The following is a 26,695-nucleotide window of genomic DNA, read 5'->3' on the forward strand; positions in this document are numbered from 1 at the left end:
GTGCAGAGGGCATGGGTTCAGTTCCTGGTGGGAGGGCTAAGATCCCACACGCCTTGCAGCCAAAAAGCCAAAACTTAAAAGAAAAGCAATACTGCAACAAATTCAATAAAGACCATTAAAAATGGTCCACAACAACAACAAAAAAATTAAAAGAAAAAAAGATAAGCCAGCGGCAGCTTTATCGTGCTGAACTCCTAAGACCAGGATCTTTAGAGAACAGCCTCCTGTACACGAGTATTGTTTCTTGCTTGTGTGTATGTCTTTGCAACAGCTTGATGAGATATATACTAGTCTTGTTTGAATAAAAGGGGAAAGAACAAACTTATTTTGAAATATATCTCTTTACTTTTGCAATGCGAGTAAGAATAGACAGAACTTCTGACCTGTGATAGAGGCACATGATGAGCATAACTAAAACAAACGCTCGCCGGGTTCAAACAGAGCCTGGTAACCTTCTAGTAATCAAATAACAACAGTACAGTTGGTACCCTGAACCACTCGGTTTGAACTGCATGGGTTCACTTATGCACAGATATTTTTCAATAGTAACTACTACAGTGTTTGTTACACAATCCACTGCTAGTTGAATCTGAGAATGTGGAACCACAGATACGGAGGAATCGAGTACAATTAGAGTTAGCTGACAGTTACACATGAATTTTCCACCAAAAGGAGGGTTGGCACAGCTAATCCCCGTGTTCTTCAAGGGTTAACTGTAATTACAATAGCTCATGTTTACTGAATACTAACCATGGACCAGAAGCTTACAATATATCTTAAGATCTCTGTAGTATGTTGTTACAATCTCCATTTGGTAAATGATGGTATGAGGTTTAGAAAGTGTCAGGCAGGCTGACCCAGACCAGTGCCCTTGGACCCGTTCTGTGTTCTGGCCCTTTAAAAATGTACCCTGGAGCATGCTCTGCATGCAGCACACAATGGATGGTTTTACTCTATAATGACTCAGATTCATTCACTTGCTCATAAGCACTTTACTGAGTGCCCACTGCGACAGAAATCTGTGCTAGAACTGTAGGGAGTTACTAAAAGAAATAAGATTGGGCCCTGCCCCCTAATAGCTCACAGTTGAGAGGAAGATAAGATTGTCAGAAGATAAGACAGGAATACAAACAACCAAATTTCAGGGTAGTCCTCAATGTGCAGTTAGAAAGGATGAGGCAATACGAGCATTCAGTTGTACCATCTCCTTTCCTAAGACAGCCTTTGATGTTTAGGTCCCTACTGGGAAACTAATTTAGCATTAAAGCTTGAAAAGACCTTTGCCTGGGTCCTTTGCTTGGAATCAGAGGAAAAAAATTTTAATTCTACATTTAAATCCTAAAGAGTTTAGGGCTGGCTTTCCTCTCAAATAGACCAAGGAAGTCAAAAGAGCACTCCCTCAAAGGGCCTCAAAGTACTTCTGCCCGTGTGTGTGTGTGGTGTGTGGTGTGTGTGTGTGTGTGTGTGTGTGTGTGCGCGCGCACATGCGTGCGTGGGCAGTCACTTGAGTCGAGTTGATTCTTTGCAACCCTATGGACTGTAGCCCGCCAGGCTCCTCTGTCCATAGGACTCTCCCGGCAAAAATACTGGAGCGGGTTGCCTCCAGGGGATCTTCCCCACCCAGAGACTGAATCTGCGTCTCGTAAGTCTCCTGCATTGGCAGACAGGTTCTTTGCCACTAGTGCACCTGGGAAGCCCACTTCTGCTCCTGGGGAATATAAAACTGTCACACCCAGCCCAGTCCTAGAAGGTATCCTTTCCAAGCAGATGTCCACAGGGAACTGAACGCCACAGGGCCCTTCCACCTCACCTGTTCTATACAGCTAGGCTTTCCATCATCCTGCCCTGCTCCGGGATTCCCAGTCTGCCAGCCCAGAGTTAGAGCCGAGAGTTAGGTGCATGTTTGGGACCTAGGATTTAGACCAGAAACAGGCGCATCATCCAAGCAAGGCCAACACCATTTCCTGGAATCATTATACGGCTATGGAAGAGCAAAGCCCCTTTCTACAGTGCTTGCTGAATCGGAGGATGAGTCCTACCTTCCACATACCGAGAGCCTGTCAACAGAATAAGGCTAAGAGGAAATAAGTAGGGCCAAGAGATGGAGCAGAAGACAAAGTCCTGACAACATCCTTTTAGCTCCTGGGTCCAGTTGTGCCAAAAGCCAGTCACCTTAGACTTCCCAAGGGTGAGAGACACCATACTGTATCCTCCGGTTCGGCTTCTGCCACTGGGAGGAAACAGGCATCCATTAACATCTGCCGTATGAAATGCTACACCATAGCATGGGCTTCAGAACTCAGCCCTGGCACACCAGGCAGTCTCTGGGCAACTCTGGGCAGTTTAACAACCTCTCTGACTCAATATCTTCATCTTTCAAACGGAGATGAAGGCTTAAGGAGATTAAATAGAATAACACAGAGAAAGCACTTGGCCCCCAGTAACTGTAATGCCAGGCCATCTGAGGGCTACAGACAACACCATCACAATCATCAAAACCACCAGTGAGACAGTTAATTGTATGTGTGAGCTTGACTAGGTTATGATGCCCAGTTATCTGGTCTAACACTAGTCTAGGTGCTGCTATCAGGGTATTCATAGATGTGATTGGCATTTGTAATCAGCTGATTTTAAGTAAAGTAAATTACCCTTAACAAGGAGGGTGGGTCTCATTATTATACAATCAAATGAAGGTCTTAAGAGCAAAAACTGAATTTTCCTGAAGAATTTTGTCTCAAGACTACAACAGAAATCCTGCCTGAGTTTTCAGTGTACTGGCCTGCCTTACAGATTTTGGACTTGCCTGCCCCCCGCAGCTGGGTAAGTAGATTTCTTAAAACTAACATGGCGGACTTCCCTGCTGGTCCAGTGGTTAAGAATCTGCCTGCCAATTCAGGGGACATGGGTTCGATCCCTGGTCCCGGAGGATTCCACATGCCATGGGGCAACAAAGTCTGTGCCACAACTACTGAGCCCATACTCTAGAGCTCGTGCTCCCAAACAAGAGGAGCCACTGCAATGAGAAGCCCACACACCGCAACTAGAGAGAAGCCCCCACTCTCTGCCACTGGAGAAAGCCCACGCACAGCAACAAAGACCCAGAGCAGCCAAAAAAAATAAATCAATAAATTTAAAAAAATAAATACATGAAAACATCTCTTGCAATATATACAAATCAATATTTCTTTATTTTTATACTATATAAAAATATATTTATTTTATTTATATTTATTTATAAATACATATTTTATTTCCTATTGGTTCTGTTTCTCTGGAGAGCCCTGACTGATACAGTCATCACAACTTGCATAGGTGTTCCCCATCCCTTTGCGGTACCAGTCAGAACACAATCCATAACCAAGACAATGCACAGTCAGCTGGAAGCAAGCCACTAGTGTATCTGATTGACTTCCACAACTGTTCTCCAAGAAGCAAGACATTTCCAGGCTTGTCCTCATCACAGATCTAAGTATGACATCTCACAGTGGAACACATAAACAGAGAGTAAATTAATATTTGTAGCTTCCACTTTATCCATCTCTGGTATAAATCTAATGTATGACTGGAAATTTATCCTAGGAAATAACTGTTCTGGAGACAGTTCTCATCTCAGAACTGTGAGTTGTACAGTTTCCTAGGGATTCATTTTTCAAAGCATGAAGTCATTGTGTTTTCACCAGTTGATTCGGAGGGGATTTGTTTTTAAGCAATGCACAAAGAATACTGATCGGCCCTTTCTAGCTAATGCGTATTGACATCTAAAATTATAAGCCAAGGCTCTTGGCACAGGAATTGATTCAGAGGAAGCAGGAAGCCATGCATTATTTCCAGGGATGCAGAGAAACTTCCTTCACATACAGCAGTAGGCAGTATCTCTCTGCCATCTCCCTGCTCCATGGCATTTCTGTCTCCTCTCTTATTGACTACCCATTCACTGTGGGGCCAGGTTCTGTGCTAAGCACTTCATATATTTTTCCTTGGTTATTCTTTCCCACAATCCCCTTTCCTATGCAGAAAACACAAAGCAGCATGTTTCTGGAATGGAAGGGATGAAAGTTACATATTCTGGGTAAAATGGAAGTAGAAGGAAACCCTGCCAAAAGCTTCTAAAAAGCTGCAACACCTGCAGACTAAAAATAGCTGCTCACGTAGCCCAAGGAAAGAATCTGTTCTTTTCTCTCAAACTCTGGCCTGAGAAATCTAGCTCCATTAATCAGTTCATCAGCCATTGATCAGCTCCTCTAATTAGCTTCTCTAATGACTGTAAGAAAATACAAGGCTGCTTTGTAGGTGGCAAATGGAGGGAACTCAATCCGGCATGTGCCTAGACCTCAGGCAGAAATTCTGAGCCCAGAATTTCGAAGCTTGGTAAAAGCACATCCATCTCTTCACTCATTCATCCGACAAATATTTGTTGACTACAATAGCTACTCTTTGGCAGCTGTTCTACATGATAAAAAAGAAACCAAAAAAAAAAAGCATACAAAAGCCCCTGCCCTAAAGAAATACACCTGCTTTCATCTAAACTTCCAGTTGTGTCCTGCAGAATATTGTCATGGCAGAGAAACCATGGGTCTTCTGGAAGCCCTGGCTCCCAGCATCTCCCAGATCTCCCAGGACCAAATTAACCTCTCCCGCTGCCCTGCGAATTCAATACCCCTCCCCTCCTCTCAAAAGAAGCATACTTTCTGTTTATCCTCTTTCTTATCTTGATATCTACTTCTTCTCCATCCAAGAACAATGATTATTAGAAATCTGTTGTCTACATAATAAATTCAGTCCTCCTCCCAAAGAAAACATGATAACACCATAACTATACTTGCTTTGAGATTTTCATGTGACTCTCAAGTCCCCGACTACAAAGGAACTCAAGAAAGTTGGAAAATGGAAGAGAAAGCTCTTCCATTGCCTTGTTCTTCTGCTTCTTCCTTACACATTTATTCATAATTATAATGACGAACATGTTTCAGGCATGGTGTCAAGGACTATAAATATATAATCATATTTAAACCTCCTCCGTGACCCTGTAAGGTAGGTGTTTTTATTGTAATTTCATAGATGATGAAACAAAAATTCAGTTTAGGCAATGCGTCTGAGATCATGCAATTGTCACACCAAATAAAAGCGCATACACCTACCATCAAACCCGATTCACCTTCTCTTACATAGTAATTACAATCAAAACCCATGGTTTTAGAAACTAAAGGTTAAGTGTATATCATAATGCCACATCTCATGTCTGCAACCATCTCCCAGCTTGAGACCAATCTTATGGTATTCAAATGCACTGTTTATACTGCAGGTAGCTAGAGCTTATGAAAGTATACATGGGTCATATTATTCTCATGCTTAACATCTCCAATATTGCTCAGTCCTCTTAAGTTGTGCACACACAACTTAAACTTCCAAAGCACAGCCTGATCTGAGTCCTACCTGCCACTCCAGCCTCTAAGCCCTTGCTGCCCTTCACACATATCTGCTGCCTTCAGAACCAATTTCATTTCCCAGAACGCACCGTGGTTCCACTCACAATTTTGTGATGTGTTGTTTCCTCGGCCTAAAACATCATTCCCTATAAACCCTCACCACGCACCCACACGCCTCTCTTCACTCTAAATCCTCCTCATTCTCCGGTTGCTGGCTTAGCTGTCACAGGCTCAGATGCCTTCCCCAGACCCTTACGTCAGGGGCCGCATGGGTCCCCACCACACTCCACGAGATCTTTCACATACACAGGGCTGAGCAGCGGCCTGGCACAAAGCTGGCTCAGAACAGATGCTTGTCAAACAAGGGAATAAATGGATGATGCGGTGGGGGACCTACCATCCAGCACTTCCATCCCCTCAGTATGTGTCTGATCCAGACCAGCCCGAGATTATCAAAGGTGCCACAGACTCTTACGGGTGATCAAGCCCACTCCTTCTGCTTCCTATGCAACCACATCTTGGGAAAACCAACCCTTTATACCACAGACTGGAGCAAACCAGCCTCTGCTCTTCCTTGGCAGACATGTCCAGAAAGAGATAAAAGACATGAAATGGCCCTGGATGGTATTCATCAAAGGCCACGAGTTTCAGAGCAAAGAATGAGAGATGTGTCCATCTGTTAAGGAACAGCTCAATGTCAGGTCAAACAAAGAGCAACTCAAACTGGCCAAAACGGTTAGGATATTTATAACTTCATATAATGAAAGTCCAGTGACTTGGGTAAGCTCCAACCATGCAGCAATGCAGTCAGTTGCTCAATAATATCTTCAAGGACTCAGGTATTTTACTACTCTCCACTCTGCTGTCCTCGCCATCACTGACATCCGAAGGTTGGTTTCCTTCTTGGTCATAAGGTAATAAACAGTAACAGCTAATAGCAAGATGGCTGCTTCTGTGTTCAAATCCAGCAGAGAAAGAGAAATCTCTTCCCAAATGGGAGTCTCTCCCTTCATTCTGATTGGGCCAACCTGGGACCTATGCTGCCTACCTTAAAACCAACAACAATCTGTAGAAGAATGCCAAGAACTCACTGGATTATGCAGACGATCTGGGGTTAGATGGATGCACTGGGAAGGACTGATGGCAGAAGGAGAAGGTGGCGACAGAGGATAAAACAGAAGGATGGCATCAAGGACTCAATGGGCATGAGTTTGAGGAAACTCTGGGAGACAGTGAAGGACAGGAAAGCCTAGCATGCTGCAGTCCATGGGGTTGCAAAAAGTCAGACACGACTGAGCGACGGGACAACAATGAGGACCCAAAACAGGCTCTGGAGAACAAAATCTCCAACAAGGATAGAAAAGAAAGAGTATACTCATTGCAATGTTAACACAATTACTGTATTTTTCTCTTTCTATTTGCAAAGGCTCCTGAAGATGTCACATGGAAATACTCCCTATTCCTTTTGAATGTGTGGTTGTATTTCTTCTTGCTGACGTTAGCTTCTCTTCGAGTTAATCATCTTCTTTTCTGCAGACATGCTTATGTTGAGTCAGCATTTAATATTTACAGGCTTACTGCTTACAGCAGCTATAGAAAACTGCTTCACTCAACCCCTCACAGAGGCAATACAAATGATATCAAGAATGTAAGTCAAATGACTTCATTACTCTTTTTTATATATGCAGATCTTTGATAATATCAAAAAGTGGAAGTTTCCATCACTCCACAATGGCAAAAACATCACATCTTAGTGATGCAACAAAGGCTGGAGACAGGGAAAAAGAGGCTGTCACAGTTAGCAATCTTGTGAATCTGTCCTGCTTCCCAAAGTGTCACATTTGTGTGTTCTGGAAAAGGAATTTAAAAGCCAACTTGTTTTCAGAAAAGAAAAAAAAAGTGTATGCTAATGTCCATTCTATTCCAGAGCAGATAACTTGTCAAGTTATCCTGAATTCATCTTTGCAGGGTTTATCTAAGTATACTGAGGTGTCCAAAAATTCCCTGGTTGAAACTCTAATCTAGCACATAGGATCTTGAACTTCTAAACTCTCTGCATGAGCTCTTTGCCTCCAGGACACAAGGACATGGAACTGCCACTGAAATGGCTGAACTGTCATTTTATTCTGAGGGACCAACACTTAAAGAAGAAAGACTACACATATGCTTTAGAAATAAACAACATTTGATGTGTCAGAAGGCCTTTGGGTCTTGTCATGTATAATCAAATATCATAAGAGCTGGAAAGGGATTTAGTGACTGTGTATGTCAAATGACCTGTCAGAACTCTCACAGCTGTCACACAGACACATCCTCAAACACTTATTGACCAGTAAGCCTCTGAAAGACTTTGGGTGAAGCTGATTCTGATTCCTCAGGTGGGGAGTTTTGGATACAGTTCAGAGACAGCAAAGTTGATCTTTAGTGGTCTCCCTCACTTGTGTGTTGTTCTCTACCCCAGTAGGCTTACAGCTCTCTAGTGCTACAATCTCCTACTCTGTACAAACATGCCAATGCCTCATGTTCCAAGGCCACCTTTAAGCAGTGTTCCATTCTTTCCTGTGACTAATGTCAGCTCTTAAGAGGGAAGCAATCTAATTGATTAATTGAAATAATAACTGATTATAAAAAACACTGGCAAGCAGAGACCTAACTTCATATGTGTTTGCATCTCTTAACCACACTTAGAACTGCTTTCTTCCCAGGTGGCACTAGTGGTAAAGAACCTGCCTGCCAATGCAGGTTAGATGTAAGACACACCGGTTCAATCCCTGGGTCGGGAAGACGCCCTGAGGAAGGGAATGGTAATCCACTCCAGTATTCTTGCCTGGAGAGTCCCATGGACAGAGGATCCAGGCGGGCTATAGTTCATAGGGTTGCACAGAGTCAGACACAACTGAAGTGACTTAGCAGAGCATGCCCTTGAAGCAGACATGCAAAGGATATAAATCTAATCTTGCTTAATTTTCCCAAGGTGATGTATTTAAAGAAGAAATTTAACTGTAATTTGGAACTGCTATAAATTGTTTAGGAAAATATTTATGAACAGGAATAAGATGAGTTCTCCCTTCCCTCACTTGCTTTGAGCAGGAATTCTATCATAAAACTCTCCTACCTTGTTTTCTCAAGACACCATAAGACCACACTATTAATTCATTACACAAGTATTATCAACATTATTATGCCCAAGGGCTATGCTGGCAGCTGGGCAAAAAGCACTAATCAAACCAGATGGATGACCTCCCTGGTGGTCCAGTGGTTAAGACTTCACCTCCCAATGCAAGTGGGTTCAATCGCTGGTTGGGAGCTAAGACCCCACAGGCCTCAAGGCCAAGCAAACAAACAAAAAAAAAACATAAAACTAAAGCAATATTGTAACAAATTCAATAAAGACTTTAAAAATGGTCCACATAAAGAAGCATCTTTTTAAAAAAACAGACAGGGACCCTACTTTCATAGTCTTCTTAGCAATTAGTTTCCTTCTTCCCTATTTTTTCCTGGGATTTTTACCTGCCAGTGATGATGATGGTGATGACGGTTGATATTAATACTGACACTAATAATAATAATACAAGTTTGAGTAGAACTCTCTATACGTCAGATACTATTCTCAGTGATAGATACAGTCTTTTAGTCCTCACACCAACCTAGAAAAAGAGAAGAAATTGTTTCCAATTTCTTGGAAACACTCAGGTGCTACAGTAGGTAGTCTAGCCCTGTTCATAACCACTGCTGCCTATAATGAGCTTGAAATGACTTCTATTTGCATTCCTACAACTGATGATCCCACAAGAAATTTCTGGGCAGAAAGAATTGAAAACTTGGGGGAAAGAGAGTTGATAGAAATGTGAACTGAGTTGTAAAGTATAAGTAGGACCTATTAGCATACCTAGGGTTTTCCTAACTCTGTCACCATTCAAATTACCCTTCCATACTTTTTCTATACCCCCTACCTGTCCACAGGTTAATTTAAAAAAACTAAAACTAAAATTTATTGAGTACCAACTCTATGCCAGGCACTATGGCACACATTATTTGAGAAGATAAAATCAGAGGACATCAATTTGTTGAAAATAACTTCTGTTTTGAAAGGGCCTCCAGCAGATCATTTGGCCCATCACCCAATGGGCTCAATATATACTGAGCACTTACTTTATGCCAGGTTTTATGTAAGATGTTGAGTAAAGAAAACCCTTCTGGTCCTACAACACATGGGGAGGGTTCAGACAAGTAAGTAACATAAAATATGAAATGACAGGAAATAGCCAGCATATGGAATGGGACATGCAACCCAGACTTGGGGGTTGAGGGTCCGACGTCAACGTTTTCAGATGCATTGGTGCCTCTGTGGTTTGGCTGAAGAGTTACAATGTCTCGCAGACTGAGCTTCTATATTAGTTCATCTTTGGACTGTACTCTGAAGCATTCATAGCACTGCGGAGCAGCACCTGAAGATCGAGGATCAGGGCTCTATCATGCCATTCACAGCTTTACTTTATTCATTGCTTAAGTTCAAAATATTTCCACAGAGAGCATTAACAGTTCAGCAAAATTGGAATTTTTGACATGGGATGAAGCAGTCAATTTTTTGGACTTTTTTTACTTCGATTCATTCACATGTCACATGCTGCCTGGGACTTTTTTCTTCATTTGTTCATTTGCTAGCATTTGCCTAAGAAGGGACAGGGATCGATATTTTATGCTTTATGAAGCTAATTACTTCAATGGTTAAAATAGCAGAGAATATTAGAAATGCAAGGTTAGCTCTCTGAAAGGCTCCCCCATTTCTTTCTGTATTTCACTTGAAAATGTCTTTGCTTCTCATATGTATCTTACTTCGCCCCTGCCCCCACCATTTGGAAGAGCGTGTGCTAAAGAATAGCAGACTGCAGAAAATTCTTTTTTAGTAAAAGAGTACATTATAAGCTCTGACTCCTTTACCTGCTACTCCAAGAATAACTAAAAACGAAGAGGTTCCTAAATCCAATGAACTGCTTCTTGTTGTGACAAGGGGAAAACAGGGAGTGACATTTTTGTTGTCGTGCCTCAATTCACCAACCACCGCCCAGGCAACTGCAGTCATGGCCCAGTAGTCCATCCTCATACACTCCCACCTGCATACTTTCGTCTCTTTGACAAGCTGGTATCCAAAAGGAGCAGTCTGATATCCATTGCTATAAGTGCTTTGGATGGTGCTTTTCTTCTGTCATCTTCAAAGGCATATTATCAGGTTGCAATGCACTTTGGGGCTAAGCGGATAATAACTATGGTCTCTTCACATTGGATGCAGATGTGTCCACTTATCAGCATTAGAGTTGCATATGATCAATTTTCTAAAACCAGTGCAAGAAGCACCTTACTGTCTACTATACTTCTTTAGGTTTGCACTGGGAAGGTCAATCCAAAATGCATGGATCCTATTAGCACAGCAGGAAATAGATAGGAAGCATTAAGGAAAAGAAGAACTAAAAAACAAGAAAAACAAGAAGAAGAAAAAATTAAATCAAGTCACCAGACTCGTCACCACTTGGAACTGAAGTGTTGTAATGAAACCACATGCGGCTCAGGGAAAGGGGAGGAGGGGCAGACAGAAGCTTTCTGTGCTGACTTGTTCCACAGTTGTATTCACACATTCAGATATAGCTAGCTCATAGGTAATTCCGCACTGAATATTTTTGTTTTCTTAAGTGATACCAATTCAGTGTGGTTCCTAAATAAAAAGCCAACACATTAAAAATAAAGCATTCTCCTTGAACCAACTCTGAGCCAAAAAAAAAAAAAAAACATGGTAAGGAAAGTTGAGGGCTATCTTCAAGAAGGAAACAAACTATTCCAAATGGAAAATTATTCTCTATCAACTTGTGTGTGTGTGTGTGTGTGTGTCAGAGAGAAACAGAGGTGGAAAGAGACAAATGACTAGACAAAGATTCATTACAAATAATATCAAATATACATTATTTGGTGCTCAGTTGCTCAGTCATGTCCAATTCTTTGCAATCCCATGGACTGTAGCCCACCAGGCTCCTCTGTCCATGGGATTTTCCCAGGCAAGAGTACTGGAGTGGGCTGCCATTTCCTCCTCTAGGGAATCTTACCGACCCAGGGATCAAACCATGTCTCCTGCACTGCCAGATGGATTCTTTACCACTGAGCCACCTGGGGATCCATATTATTTGGGAAATAATACATATAATAGATGGGGATTCCCACGTGGCACTAGTGGTTAAAAAAAAAAAACAAAAAAAACTGCCTGCCAATGCAGGAGACATAAAAAAGTCAGGCTTCGATGGCTGGGTTAGAAAGATCCCCTGGAGGAGGGCACAGCAACCCACTCCAGTATTCTTGTCTGGAGGCTCCCACGGACAGAGGAGCAGGGATCACAAAGAGTTGGACACGACTGAAGCAACTTAACACAAACACACATATATATAATAGATATTATGTTTAAGTATTTACATATTCCTAGAAAGATTCAGTAATGAAAAGTGAGAGATAAAGAGAAGGTCAAGGCAGCATGGACTGAGGGCTTCATATGTTGATCTCCTCTGGGAACTCGTACTTCCAGAGACAGAAGCAAACCTAGGTGTGCTTTGCCTACCCAATCTTTCCATCAGTAGATGGGTCAGGACAAGTAAACACACGATCTTTGTAAATACTATGTCCTCCTATGCAAACTCAGCTTTAGGACAAGGTCCCTGATCCCGCTCCTGACCCCTCCCGGCTAGCCATCAATGAATGGAATAATCAGAATGTGAAATTCATCCCAGCACTCACTGGCTGATGGTAGTTTGGATTTGCTTAGGTTTTGTGGTGTTTCAGACTTACTCCATAACTAGATGAAAACTGACCCACGCTCTTTTCAAGGACAGGTCACCACCTTCTAGACAGGCTGGAGCGTTGCCACTCATCAAGCTCGGGGCAGCACGGGAGGGACAACAGTTCATTCTTTGATGCTATAAAGGCCGTTCCTGGCTCAGATGATAAAGAATCCACCTGCAATGCAGGCGACCTAAGTTCCATCCCTAGATCAGGAAGATCCTCTGGAGAAGGGAATGGCAACCCACTCCAGTATTCTTGCCTGGAGAATCCCCACGGACAGAGGAGCTTGGGAGGTTACAGTCCATTGGGTTGCAAAGAGTCAGACACGGCTGAGCGACTAACACAAAGGTCTGTCCTAATTTTCTGACTCCACACACCCTGCAGGACAATGCTCCCCCTTCCCATCCTCCATCCTCCCCACTTACACGTCCCCCACCCCCAGCCTCCCCGCTTTCCAGCCCTCACCTCACCCTGGGACTTGGCGCAGCCCCTCAGCGCCCAGCATCACTGGGAGCCGCGTGGAGGGCTATCCCTGTAGGAAAGGGCCCCAGTGTGAGGACACAGTGTTTCTCCCGCCTGCGGCAGGATCCAGATAAGGACAGAGCCTCCAGCCATCCGCGTGTCACAAAGAGCTCCTCTGATCCGCGGGCATCTGGGCTTCCCCTCATTAGCACTTTAAAGCTGCTCTGTCCCTTCCCTCTGAGCCGCTCTGTCTGTCCCGCTGCCGGGCTCTATGGAGCCTTTTAGGCGCACGCCCATTGTGAAATCTCCCTGGTTCAAGAGGCACTAACCCTTTCCTGAAGCCTGTCAGACTCTCCTAAACAAACACAGGCATCTCCGAAGGAACCACCTCTCTGAGGGGCGCGATCAGCCGGCAGGACAGATACCTTCTGCCAAGTCAGGCTTCCCCTAGAAGAGCCTTTCTTAAAATAAAGCCCAAAGTGTTTTAAATCTATCTAGCTTTCGGAAAAAAATGGAATACATGGAACTAAACAGATTTGTGCCTCATTCATGGATGGGTGGGTTCTACTTCAGACTCTCGACCAGGCTCGGGAGGAAAACCCCGGAGCCAGCAGCGCCTGCATCTCCAAGTCCTCCTGGCGCGGAGGGCGCCCATCAGCATCATCCCGGGCTGGAGCTGCGGGAGGCCACGAGAAGCCAGGTTCCCCATCCAATTTTGTGACCAAGATAACAGATGCATAGCGCTTGGCAGCTTTCCCAGCCCTCTCCCAGATGTGATTTCATTTAAAACTTCCCCCAATGCAATGAGAAATCGAGGGCTGGGATTATTTTAACCAGTTTACAAATGAGAATTTTGAGGCCACCCCCCGCCCTGGGAAAAAAAAAAAAAAAGGAAGGCCAGTTATCTGAGACAGAACAGCTGACATTTCACATTCTGAAGGGGATGTTATCACCCCAGGGGCCCACAAAATCTCCAAGGGATGTTTAACCCCCTCTTCTCTCTCTCTCACACCCCACTCCCAAATATAATCAAGCCCCAAATCCTCCCCAGCTCCCCTTAACATGTCCTGAACTATTATCCCGGCTTCTTCATAGCTCCATCCACTGAGGGTTCTTGCCTGCCAGGTCACCAGGGCCCAGATCTGTTTCGGAGTTAACCCTTTCCAAGACACACTCTAAACATCAGTAGCTTCTTCCCATCCAACATACTCCTCACCCCTTCCCCACCACAAATGTTAATTAGGCACATAAATCCTTAGATCCTACTCTGCTTCTCTGCTCTGTCTCCCTTCTGACTCACCAAAATGACTGCTTCGTGCTTGTCTCTATACAGACGCCCTATACCCCTTCCTCGCCACCCAGCACCTTCAGTCTGAATTGACAGGACGAGCTCAGAGTTCACAGAAAAAGAAAAGCCACCATACAGAGCCCATGGAAATGTGTTGTATGACAAACTCAAACTGGGGCGCTGTAACAACCTAGAGGGCTGGGAAAGGATGGGAGGTGGAAGGGAGGTTCAAGACATAGGTACTGCTGCTAAGTCACTTCAGTTGTGTCCGACTCTGTGCGACCCCATCCCTGGGATTCTCCAGGCAAGAACAAAATTTCCTTCTCCAGTGCATAAAAGTGAAAAGTGAAAGTGAAGTTGCTCAGTCATGTCCCACTCTTTGCGACCCCATGGACTGCAGCCTACCAGGCTCCTCCATCGATGGGATTTTCCAGGCAAGAGAACTGGAGTGGGATGCCATTGCCTTCTCCAGACATAGGTACACCTATGGCTAATTCATGCTGATGGATGGCAGAAATCAAACCAACACTGTAAAGCAATTATCCTCCAAATAAAAATAAATTAATTAAAAACAACAACAAAGAAAAGCCACAAGACAGGAATCAGCTTTTATCCTCACCACCAAATCTACCCAATTGTCTTCACTGATACCCACGCTCTCCCTCTCCCCCCCGAACCACGGGGTATCCTGGCTTCTCAGAGCCTACCCCCTCCTCCGCACCTTGGCTCCTACCAGCTCAGTGCTCCCAAGCCTTCCTCCATCCCACTCCTTCCTCCATGTGCAATTTTTCCCTCTCCACTGTATCATATCATCAGCACACAGACCTTTTGCATGATGCCCGCTATGAACAGACTCTTCATTTACTCAGCTCCTAGTCAGAACAGAGCTTCTCAAAAGTTCTGTTTAGAAACCCCCACCTCACAATCCCTCCCCAAACCATGCCAACCAGCTGACGCTGTGCTTGTCTGGCCCCTGAGGTTCTCTCGGTTCCTACTCTGTGCCCCGCAGAGGCTCAAGTAGAGCCATGCCAGTGATCCCGCCACTCATGCTGAGGCCCCATGTAACCCGGACCCTCCTTTCTGTCACTCAGACCTAGAATCTGCTCTCTTTAACTTCAGGGTCCCTGGAAGTAGCACTGTCCACTTGTAGCCTATTTCACAGAACTGGGATGCCGTGCTGTACCCCTTCTCATCTCTAAATAGTTTCCCCATTCCAGGGGGTCCCTTTTAGGTGACTGGGTGGAGTCCTTGATACTTGACACAACTATTTTCAGGCCCAACCTGCTGCCTCCTCATCACCAACTGGGATACACAGATTTCCAGGGCCATGACAAGTATCACCCTAAGATGCTATCCTGTCCCACAATCAGACGTACTTCCAGAATCCAGACTCGATGCTGCTCCCTCCTGGATACTGGGCTAGAACCAGTGCTTCTCAAATGATCTATTACAGAATATCAGTTCTTTTTTTCAATTCACTGAAGACAATTCTTTTGAAAAGTGCAGTTCAAAAAAATCAACTGCTAGAAAAATAAAATGGCAAAAACAAAAAAAATGAAAATACATGACTCAGTATTTTAATATTAGAAGAAAAGACACAAAAGTAATCTGTCAAGTTGCTATAGATGTTTTGAAATGTGTAGTCCTGATTTGAGTCCTCATCACAGTCTGTTTACACAGTCTGTGAATCAGCACAGGTCCATGGACCACACTCTGAGTAGCTGGCTGCGGTCCTCAGACTGACTCTCTAGTTCAGGGTAACACACTAGGTCTCTTCTGCCCTAGTGAGCAGATGCTTTCCTTGTAGCAAGTCCTAGTGAGCAGATGCTTTCCTTGTAGCAAGTCTATAACCTTTCAACAAGCAAGTATTAAATACTCACTATGTTGCAGGCACTGTTGAGTATTTTCTCAAAAATAATCTGATCTAATTTTCGTTTCTCTGACCCTGGTCCACACTCTGGTCAAATCACAGCACTTTCATCTCCATCCCATTTAGACTGCTATCTCCACTTCTCTAAATGGCTACAGTAGACACCTAACTGATCCCCCAAACCCTAACCCATCCCCTGTCCCTCTATCCTACAGATTTTACCCAGAATACCATATTCAGGCATATATCTGATTAAGTCCTTTCTCTATTCAAGAATCTAGAGAATGAAGTCTAACTCCTATAGCAGTGTATAAAGCTTTTCATTGTCTGACTCCATCCTACAATTCTAACCTTACTTTACTGCCTTTTAACCTATACATAATATTGTCAAACTGAACACTTAATCCTTCTCCAACCTCTTTATTCTCTATTTGGTTCATCCTTTCTATCAACCCCCTTCTTGTACAAGTTCCTATCTTATCCATCTGCTATGATCAAATGTTTATGTTCCCCCACAATTTAGGTGTTAAAGCTCGACTCCCTGGTGTGATGGTATTTGGAAGTGGAACCTTTGGGAGGTAATTAGATTTAGATGAGGTCACGAGGGTGAAGTCCCCATGATGAAATTCGCATCCTTATGAGAAGAGAAAGGATCTCTCTCTCTCTCTCTCTCTCTCTCTCTCCCTCCCTCCCTCCAACATATGTGGATACAAGAAGACAGCTGTCTGCAAGTCAAGAAGGCCCTCACCAGACACACAATCTGCCAGCACTCTGATCTCAGACATTTCAGCCTCCAAGAACTGTAAGAAATAAACGTCTGTGTTTAAACTACCCAGTCTCTGATATTTTGCTATATCCCCCCAACCTTAGACACCATCTTTCCAGGCCAAGACAAATGCCAACCCTAAAGCCTCCTGCCCCGTCTCCAGCCTAGTCTTCTCCTTCTTCTGTAGTCTTATAAAAGCAGTTAGTTGCATGACCATAAAGATTGGTTTCCATATCTATAAAAAGATGATTTTGAGAATAACATATGTAAAATTTCATAATATAAAATGTATGCTTTATAATGTAAAAATTTAAGAACTTGAGCCACTATCTACATGCTCATTCAAACACTCTCAGAGATTATATCAAATTCTATAGTAAAGCAATCTAGTACTTCCAACTCATCCTCATGTTTTTGTCATATTTTATGTTTCTCTTACCTTGCAATGCACGAACATGTGCCCAAGCTCCCTCAAAACTGTGTATGCACTGTCAGAATGTTATTATTTCTAGGAAACTCTATTTTGGCCTGGTTAGGCTCGCCCTGAAATGGCAGGATGAGATCCAAGTCTCTTCTCCTTTTCCTTCTAACACTTTGAAAGTAGATGAACATTAAGGGTTATCCTGTTTTTTTTTTTTTTTTTTTAAGTCATAAGTGAATCAAATTTTATTGTATTCATCAAGAAAGATCTGCCTCTGACTCTTTGTACACTTCAAGTAATTTTATTATGGGTTCAGTCTCCCTTTTGAGTAGTTTTCTACAGGAGAAACAGCTAAATCATGGGACTTTTAAAAAATAATCTCTGTTAGATCAGCTTGAAAAATCTATTCTTTGACAAAAGAGGCATGTTGTCTTTATTTCTCCTTTACTTAAATTATCCACTTGATGGATATTGGAAGTGTAATAGCAGAAACTCGAGCAATGCACTCAGGAGTCCACTTCAGTCCACACCTGTCGGGTTCACCACTGTGAGCCAACAGTACTCAGTATACAGTAAGCACTTAATAAAGACTCGCCAAATAAATGACTGATTAAATGAATGAATGAATGGATGAGGAAAAAGAGAATGCAATGAAGTATTTGTTTATACAATGGATCAGAACCTTATACTAACTCTAAGCCAGGAATCGTTAGGAATTGGAGCCCTACCACTCTAAATCTGAATATAATTAGCATGATTTGGCTTTTAACCTCCTTTAAATGCATTTTCAGCTGTCCTAAGTTTCTCTAATTAATTTGTTTAAAATGGCAGGAATTGATGGTTCATAATCTCAGAATAGACTCTGGGAGTTGGTGATGGACAGGGAGGCCTCGCGTGCTGCAATTCATGGGGTTGCAAAGAGTCGGACACGACTGAGCGACTGAACTGAACTGAACTGCATATCAGAACCTGCAAAATGGTATGTAAGGTACTTTTTAATCATCACAGTTAAAAGGTAAATTTTCCTGAGATAGCGTTCAAAATTTAAACCCAATAGAAAACAATATTTTTAAAATTTTAATGTTTCAAAAGAACAGCATGTATATTATCTATGGTGAAACAGATCACTAGCCCAGGTGGGATGCATGAGACGAGTGCTTGGGCCTGGTGCACTGGGAGGACCCAGAGGAGTCGGGTGGAGAGGGAGGTGGGAGGGGGGATCGGGATGGGGAATACGTGTAACTCTATGGCTGATTCATGTCAATGTATGACAAAACCCACTGAAATGTTGTGAAGTAATTAGCCTCCAACTAATAAAATAAAATTAAAAAAAATAAAATAAAATAAAATTTTAGTAATAGTATATTTAAATCATGTTCATGTGGCCACTGAGTGAGACACGTCATTTTTCTAAGAAAACATTTTCTGAAACATTGATTTTAGTGTTTCGCTTGCCATTTCCTGGGAAATTTCTTCTCAACTTTTGTGCATTCAGCTAGTACCTGTATAAAACAGAATAAGTTCAATATGGACCACCTACAGGACAACTTATTTCTATGATTCTAGTATCTAGACATTTGGAAGCATACAATTAAGCATTAAACATAAAAATTCAGATTACAGATTACAATCATTCACTCTCAACAGCAGTACCTATGCCAAGTTTCCCAGTTAGATTTTGAGGTCCTTCAAGCTAAGAATAATGTTTTGCTATGTATGTGTCCTCCAGAAGATGCCTCAACACACAGCAAGTGATTAAGGACAAATAAATGTACATATAATTAACAGTGAAAAGGCAATGAATGGAATGGAAGAAAATATTTGCAAATCATATATTTGATAATGGGTTAATATCCAGAGTATATAAAGAGGTCCTATAACTCAACAGCAATAACAAAATCCAATTTAAAAATGACCAAAGTACTTGAATAGACGTTATGACAAACATAGACAGTGTGCTAAAAAGCAAAAACGTCACTTGGCTGACAAAGGTCCATATAGTCAAGGTTATGGTCTTTCCAGTAGTCATGTGTGGATGTGAGAGCTGAACAATAAAGAAGGCAGAGCGTTGAAGAATTGATGCTTTTGAACTGTGATGCTGGAGAAGACCCCTGAGAGTCCCTTGGAAAGCAAGGAGATCAAACCAGTCAACCTTAAAGGAAATCAACTCCAAATACTCTTTGGAAGGATTGATGCTGAAGCTGAAGATCTAATATTTTGCCCACCTGATGCAAATGGCTGAAGGTGGAAAAGACCCTGATTCTGAGTAAGACTGAAGGCAGAAGGAGAAGAGGGTAACGGAGAATGAGATGGTTGGATGGCATCATCAGTTCAACGGACATGAACTTGGGCAAACTCTAGGAGATAGTGTGGGACAGGGAAGCCTGGTGTGGGGCAGTCCATGGGGTCACAAAGAGTCAGTCATGACTTGGCGACTGAACAACAACTTGAACAGACGTTTCTTCAAAGAAGATACACAAATAACCAACAAGTTCATGAAAAGAAGCTCGACATCAGTGATTGTTAAGGAAAATCAAAACACAGTGAGGTATCACTTCACACCCATTAGGATGGCCACTATCAAAAGCAAACACACACACACAGTGTTGGCAGGATGTGAAGACACTGGAAAATGCAAAATAGTACCACTGTTATGAAAAATGGTATGGAGGTTTCTCAAAATGTTAAAAAAAATAAAAACAGAAATTCAGCAATCCAGCTCCTGGCTATATAGCCTAAATTTTTGAAAAAAGGATCTTGAGGAGACATTTGCACATTCATTTTCACTGAAGTTTTATTCACAATAGCTAAGAATAGAAGCAACCTAAATGTCCCTCAACAAGTGAATAAAAAAAGTGTGATATAGACAGATATAGAGATACAGATACATAGATATTATTTAGCCTTAGGAAATCCTGCCTCTTGTGATAATGTGGATGAACCTTGAGAACATTATGCTAAATAAAATAAGCCAGTCACAAAAGACAAACACTGCATGATTCCATTTATATGAGGTATCTATTAATAAAATAACCAAACTCTTAGAAAGTAGAATGGCGGTTGCCAGGTTCAGTGGGGAAGGGAAAAGAGGAGCTATTGTTTAGCAGATGCAGATTTTCAGTTTTGCAACGTGAAAAAATAGAGATCAGCTGCATAATAATACCCATCATCTAGGACTACTGTACTGTACACTTAAAAGTGGTTAAGATGGTCAATTTTATGTCAAGTGGTTTTGGCCCTTAATAAAAGAATAAATGAGTGTGTACTTATAGATGTTTAAGCCATAGTCAAGAAATATACCAAGTGTATGGGGTATTTTTCCAGGTGTTTCTTGGAGTTTGACTTCCTAAGTATACATTTTTAGAAACATAATCAAGAATTAATGTGTTTGAACAAGGAACAATGAATGCTCACTGGCCTGAACTTGAATGAGAAAGCTAAGCTAAACCTGGAGGTAGTACTTTTGCATGCTGCATTCTGCTTTTATGAGAAATGGCAATTAAATAAGTCATTAATTAAATAAAGCCACAATTAAATAAGCCAAGTAAGCACTTGCATTAAGTAACTTAGAACTATATGGCAGTTGAGTCAATCTGCTATATCATCTACATCTATAGCAGTGTACAGTAAAAACAGACATCTCTTATTATATTCCTGTGACCCCGAAAGATCTTGAGAGAGTAAAAGGTCACAGAAAAGTTACATGAAGATAGGTCCATTTCCTTCCACATTACTTCCTTGGAAATGTACCATCTTCATCAAGGGTAAACCAAAATTCCTTTAATATGAACATTCATTTTTCTAAGCTCTGTGCAAAAAAAAATACACTGATCTTTTATTTTTATAATATTGTCCTTTAGTTAAAAATAAATGTGTCCTTCAGACATCTTGTGTTTACTACTGATCTCAGAAATGTCTGTTTTTAATCACACCATCCTGTTCCATTTGGAATACTTTGTATCAATTATCCTCATTACTGGTTGATCTTCCCCTTTCATTCTGACATCTGTTAGGAGAAGCAGCTTGAGGAGGAACTTCTTTATCAATTTTTTAACAAAAACCATTTGATAAATAAGGATCACCTAAGAGATAATAGATGTCTTCATCAACTGTATTTAACAGGACAAGCATAACCCTTGTTCTTGGCAGGCACTCCGCTGGTTCACCATGTTCTCTCCACTTTATTTAATAACCCAGAAAAGCTATATATACATACTGTTCCATCACATACGGTAACTCCCCAGATGGATGTCAATTCTGTGTAGGCTTGCTACCAACTCTCCCATGTATGCATTAATGCTCTTTAGTTTTCAATTCAAAAAAGTTTCACATATTTGAAAATTAATGAAATATATCAAAATGTAACTTAGAAACCAGTTAGTTTTAAATCAGATGAAAGGACAACCCAGAGTCACACTCCTGGTTCCATTCTAATGATCAAGTATCCTCACCACAAGACTCAAAAAGGCAGGAACCCCTTCATAACTTGAGACAACCCAATTCATCTCTTATTAGAGAGAAAATGGGTCAAAGTTGGAAAGTCATGGTGATTATTATTAAGATCTGAAAATAATATTCAAGTGGGGAAAGATAAAACCACACACAAGCAAAACATAAAACAAGCCATCACTCATGTTTCACAAACATTTTATTAAGAAATAATTTTAGAGGAGAAAATCTTCAGATACTACATAGGTCAGTATCTACTCATATGTTTCTAAGAAATCTACTAGTATCAACAGCTTCTGTGAGAGGGTCATCAACTATTGCCCTTCAAGTATTTTCTTTTCTGTCATACCTTGCTTGCCTGTAGCAGGGTAATAAATGCTATTCCACACTCAAGAAACAAGTGAATAGGGGTTTGTCATAATTTTTTTCTTCTTTGAACCAAGACATTATTCTAAATCTTTGGGAATTAAAGAAGTAACAATTATATCAGCAGCTAAATGATTTGGTATTTTTTGCACTGACAGAAGCAATTTTTATTAGGACAGGGGAGAAGCACGTGACATATCCCATTAATTGGTTAAAAACAAATTATCTAGCACCTCCTCTTTCACCAAAATCATGGATACTATTATATTCTACTCGAATGTTTTACAGGGAGTAGTCAACCAGTGGGGGCTTCCCTGGTGGATCAGATGGTAAAGAATCCGCCTGCAAGGCGGGATATCTGGGTTTGATCCCTGGGTTGGGAAGATCCCCTGGAGGAGGGTATGGCAACCCACCCCAGTATTCTTGCCTGGAGAATTCCATGGACAGAGGAGCCTGGCGGGCTACAGTCCATGGGGTCACAAAGAGTCAGATATGACTAAGCGATTAATTACAGCACAGCATAGCAGTCAATCAGTGAGGCAACCCATTTGTCATATACGAAAGGTAACAATCCAACTCTACAAGCCTTTAATGAAAGGGGAAAAGGGTTTGGAGATACACTGTGAAAATAAAATGATGCAGGGCAACACAAGGCAGGTTGCATTAAGGTAACATTGCATTTTCCTTCTAAGATTCTGGAGAGCAAGTACCTTTAATTATTAATGGGTACTTCTCTCTTTACATGTCCCTAGGTAGACAGGATATAGGTAACATATGCGTTTGCGTTTCCTCCTCTGGGTTGGCAGGTAGCTATTATTACAGGTGGTGACAGTGGCAAGCAGTTCACCAGGCTAGCCAGCTTGCGATGCTCACACTTCGACCCTCCTCATCCCAGAACATCATCCTCAGTCTCTAAGCACCACCCCTCTGGCCCAGGGGGATGCTCAGAGTAACTAACGGGGTGCAAGGCCCCTCTCAGTCACTGAAGACACTCAACTGGCCGGCTCACAGCAATAGAACGCTGCCAGCAGTACATCTCCATGCCAGAAGTTAGAGGGGTATTTTTCATACTGGCTCCAAGCTTCCAGATTTGCAACCTCACTTTCTGCTAGCAGCTAAGGTGCTGCAGGCCAGAGTTAGATGAAAGGAAGGAAAGTCCAGAAGATAATTAGTTGATAGGGCAAGACAGGTGAAGGAAATACAAATATTAAGGAAAGAAGAAGAGGAAAAAAAGGAGGAAAAGGTGATCTTTAGCTTTTAGAAAAATGAACAAGGATACTTGTGATATGGCATCCCATGGGCCAGGCTTAAAGCCATTACTAGACTAGTCCGACACACCTGGAGGTTTCAAACCAGAGGGGAGCCATACTGAAACGCTGGCACAGAATCTCAAAAATTCCACTCCCCACTCCATGCTCTTTTATTTAGAGCGCAATCATTCAGCAGTTACAACTAGTGCTGTCTCCTGTTGCCATAACCCGGGAGCAATAGTCAGGCCCATCAGCATGCTAATGAAATTCATCCACCAGGATTTTTATACTTACATTGAATTTTTTTTAGTCTCCTTACCAAAGGCACTCCTTCTCAAAAAGAAATATTTTCTTATCCTTGAAGGATAAGGAAAGACCATTATTTAATGCCAAATATTATATGGAAAATTTTGCAAAACTTTGAAAGACAACCAAATGTTTCAGTTGAAGTCTAGAGGCTGTAACGCTAGAGTTCCATTCACAGATGTACAAGCCATGGAATGCCATGGACTCAACCTTTCAGTCTAAGTTCCTCTACAAAACTCATGTCATAGATCACTGAAAGCTAATAAAACACAACATTCCCCCCACAGTGTCCCGTGACTTCAATTAATTTGCTTACGATGTTCCCACCACCCACCCTCCCTTAGATAACAGAATTCTGCTGAACAACGAATTCGTGTAAAGTATTATACTTTCCCAAGTCTTTTCTTCTGTATTACCCCATCTATTTCTCAAAACTATGATAAGAGAGGTAAGACAAGTATAAAACACATTTTACAAGTGAAGAAACCAGGGACCAAGATGAACTGCTCTGCCCCAAGCCACATGGCAAGTCAGCGGCAGAGGAGTCATGACAAACCAAGTCCCCTCAGCTCCTGCCTCAGTGATCTTGTTATTCTGGACTCTAAGATTTATGAAATACCATGAAATAACCTGCACAGAATCAATAATAACTTGTAATCAAGCAAAGATAAATGAACTGTAGCACCAGGTTTTTTTCCCCAGTTTGATGAGGGAAATTAATAATTAACATATTCTGCATAAAATTTTAAATATTCAATGCCAAGGCATTTATAATTCAAAAAAAATCACAGATATTCATAAAGACTAGGAAGCCCTCCTAATATGTACTGAGCCAGCATCTTCTTGATTTATTCTGCTCATTATCTTTTAAATGTAGTATTTTGGAAGGTGTTAGTCTAAGCTACCAATCAGAGGAAAGTAAAGACTTGAGTTTCTATCATCATCGCTTGTCTCATTTCAGAATGAATTTCTTCTCCTTTGACAATAAACGGAAACACACAGAAGTACCCACAAGCTAATATACCTTAAGTCTTCATAAGGGACTCTTGAATGGTTCGGGATTTCATATAACTAAATTACACTATACTCGGAAAATACGGAGCTTTTTAGGTTTCTATTTGTGTACATATTTTGTGTTCCCACTATCGCTTCCAGCCCCAAAGGGCTCGAAGTGAATCCCTCGTGGGACTCTCAGCTACCCACAAAAGCGCCCTACAAAAACCTGTATGAACAGAGCAACCTTCTGAGTTATCCCCAACAGATGCATGGAAAGGCACACAGGTACCCAAATAAAAACACACAAAATCAGTTCTCTATTTGAATTTTAAGGGTCAGCTCTTCAACCATGTCAAGTTACTTTAATAGAAAAAGTCCCTTTCGCATAACAGCCGACTCTGGGGCGCCAGAGGGGCCCCATTTCACATCAACCCGGGTTCTCATCCTGAACGCCTCATCCTTGCTCCATTCACTGCGCAGATTCCAGCACTGGAGCCGGCCGCCAGCGTTCGCTTCCTCTGGCTTTGCAACACCGGGCGCCTCCTTCCTCACCAGTTCCCGCAACATTTGTGCACTTTGCCTGGGTCTGACCCAGGCCTCTAATCTCCCCTTCCCCGCTCCTGGCCAGGAGGAGTCGGAGCAGCAACTGGAGCACCGGGCGGCAGAAGTGGGTCCCCATGACCGCCCGCGGGGGCTGCTGACGCCGTGACCCCATCTCCCGGCGAGGGGGTGCGAGACCTCCCGGCGGACCCGAGGCCGGCGACTTCCACGCCATTCCCGCAGCCCCGCGCCTTCCCGGCCACCCCCGGCTCCTCTCCGGCCCCGGAGCGCAGAGCTGGGGCCCGCCGGGCAGAGGGAATTGAGGCAACACGCGTGTGCGAGGGTGTGAGCGCGGACAACCGCAACCCGGCAGGCACAACCCCGCCTCTCCCCGAACTCCCGCCTCGGACCAGCCGGCGCCCGGGCGCTCCGCGGCTCCCCGCTCCGGGACAAAGCTGCCGCGCGGCCTCTCCGCCAGCGCGGGGCGCGTCGTCCTCCGCCCTCCCCGGCCTCCCCGCCGCGACTCCGTCCGTCCCAAAGGGCCTCGGGGCCGCCCGGGAGACGGAGGGGGTCCCCTGCCCCGCGCCCCCGCCGCCGCTCACCTGTTCAGCACTTTGCGGATCCTCTGGCGCACGCCGGCCCGGGAGGAGGCGGACAGGCTGCCGCCGCCGCCGCTGCCCTCGGCCGGCAGGTTCTCGATGGTGGTCACCACATGGTTCGGCGGGGCCGGCGGCGGCGGCTGGTGCGGCTGCGGCTCGGGGGGGATCATCGCGGCGGAGGCGGCGGCGCGGCGGCGATCAGAACGCGGCCGGGCGCATCGCGCGCCGGCTCCGGGCCCGGGAACGCGCGGAGGACCCGGCCGGGCGGCCGCGGCCCGGGGAGGCGGTGCTGCCGGCCAACCAGCGAGGCGGGGGAGGCCCCCGCGGCTACGGCCGCCGCCGCCCAGCCCGCGGCTCACTCCTCTCCAGTCCCAGGGCGCGCACCCTCGCTCCGCCGCCGCCGCCGCCGCCGCCCGCCCCGGCGCTTCCCCAGCTGCGTCCCCCAAGTCGCGGCACGCCCCGCGAAGTGGCCGTGGAGGGTGTCGCGCGGGGGCGCCAAGCGGCCGGTCAGCTCAGGAGACCCTCGCGGAGAGAGAGGATGGGGCTCCGGCCTCGCCTTCTCTCCCGGTGCCCAGGTCGGCTCCGAGCGAGCGGCGACAGTGGTGCTGGCGCCGCCTCAGCCCGTTCCCGGGCTCGCTCGGGAAGCTGCCGTCTGTGTCTCTCGGAGTGAGAGACCGAGAGTGAACCCGGAGAGCCGGGCGGGGGCGCCGCGGCGGCGGGGAAGGGGGGCCGGGCGGGGCGCGCGCTCTGTTCTCGCCAGAGGGCGCTCCCGAGGTGCCTCGAAGCCCCGGTGCTCCTGGTCCCCGTCCACCCGAGGCGCCGATTGCTGGGGGCGGGAGGGGGTATTTTGTTTAGGCTGGGAAGGGGAGGGGGAGCAGGGAAGGGGGGAGCGGGTTCCCGGCCTGTGAGGTTGAAAACAGAGCCTCCTCTTTAGTTGGCGGGGAATCCCCGCTCCTGCCGAGAAGCCCCAGAAACTAGCACCACCTTCCCGGGACAGCGACAGGATGCTGAGAAGCCTGCCGCCCCGATTACAAACCCAAACGCGAGTGGGTATCCTAAACAATACACCTACAGTCACCATAATGGGCCTGGAGAAAACTGGAAGAGAAACAACGTCTCACGATCCTTCTGGGAACT

At 44.1% G+C, this 26,695-nt stretch overlaps 1 protein-coding gene across 1 annotated transcript in view; it reads right to left on the bottom strand.

The window, feature by feature from the left end:
* Nucleotides 1-25,786, bottom strand: part of SLC35F1 (solute carrier family 35 member F1) — a 400,589-nt gene extending 374,803 nt beyond the window's left edge. Inside the window, exon 1 of the mRNA XM_065911395.1 lies at nt 25,562-25,786. Coding sequence (XP_065767467.1) covers nt 25,562-25,728 — 167 coding nt within the window. The 5' untranslated portion in view covers nt 25,729-25,786. The remainder of the gene's footprint in view (nt 1-25,561) is intronic.
* Nucleotides 25,787-26,695: the final 909 nt, after the last annotated feature.

The sequence above is a fragment of the Muntiacus reevesi genome, chromosome 19 (genome assembly GCF_963930625.1).
Source record: "Muntiacus reevesi chromosome 19, mMunRee1.1, whole genome shotgun sequence".
In the NCBI taxonomy this organism is placed as follows: domain Eukaryota; kingdom Metazoa; phylum Chordata; class Mammalia; order Artiodactyla; family Cervidae; genus Muntiacus; species Muntiacus reevesi.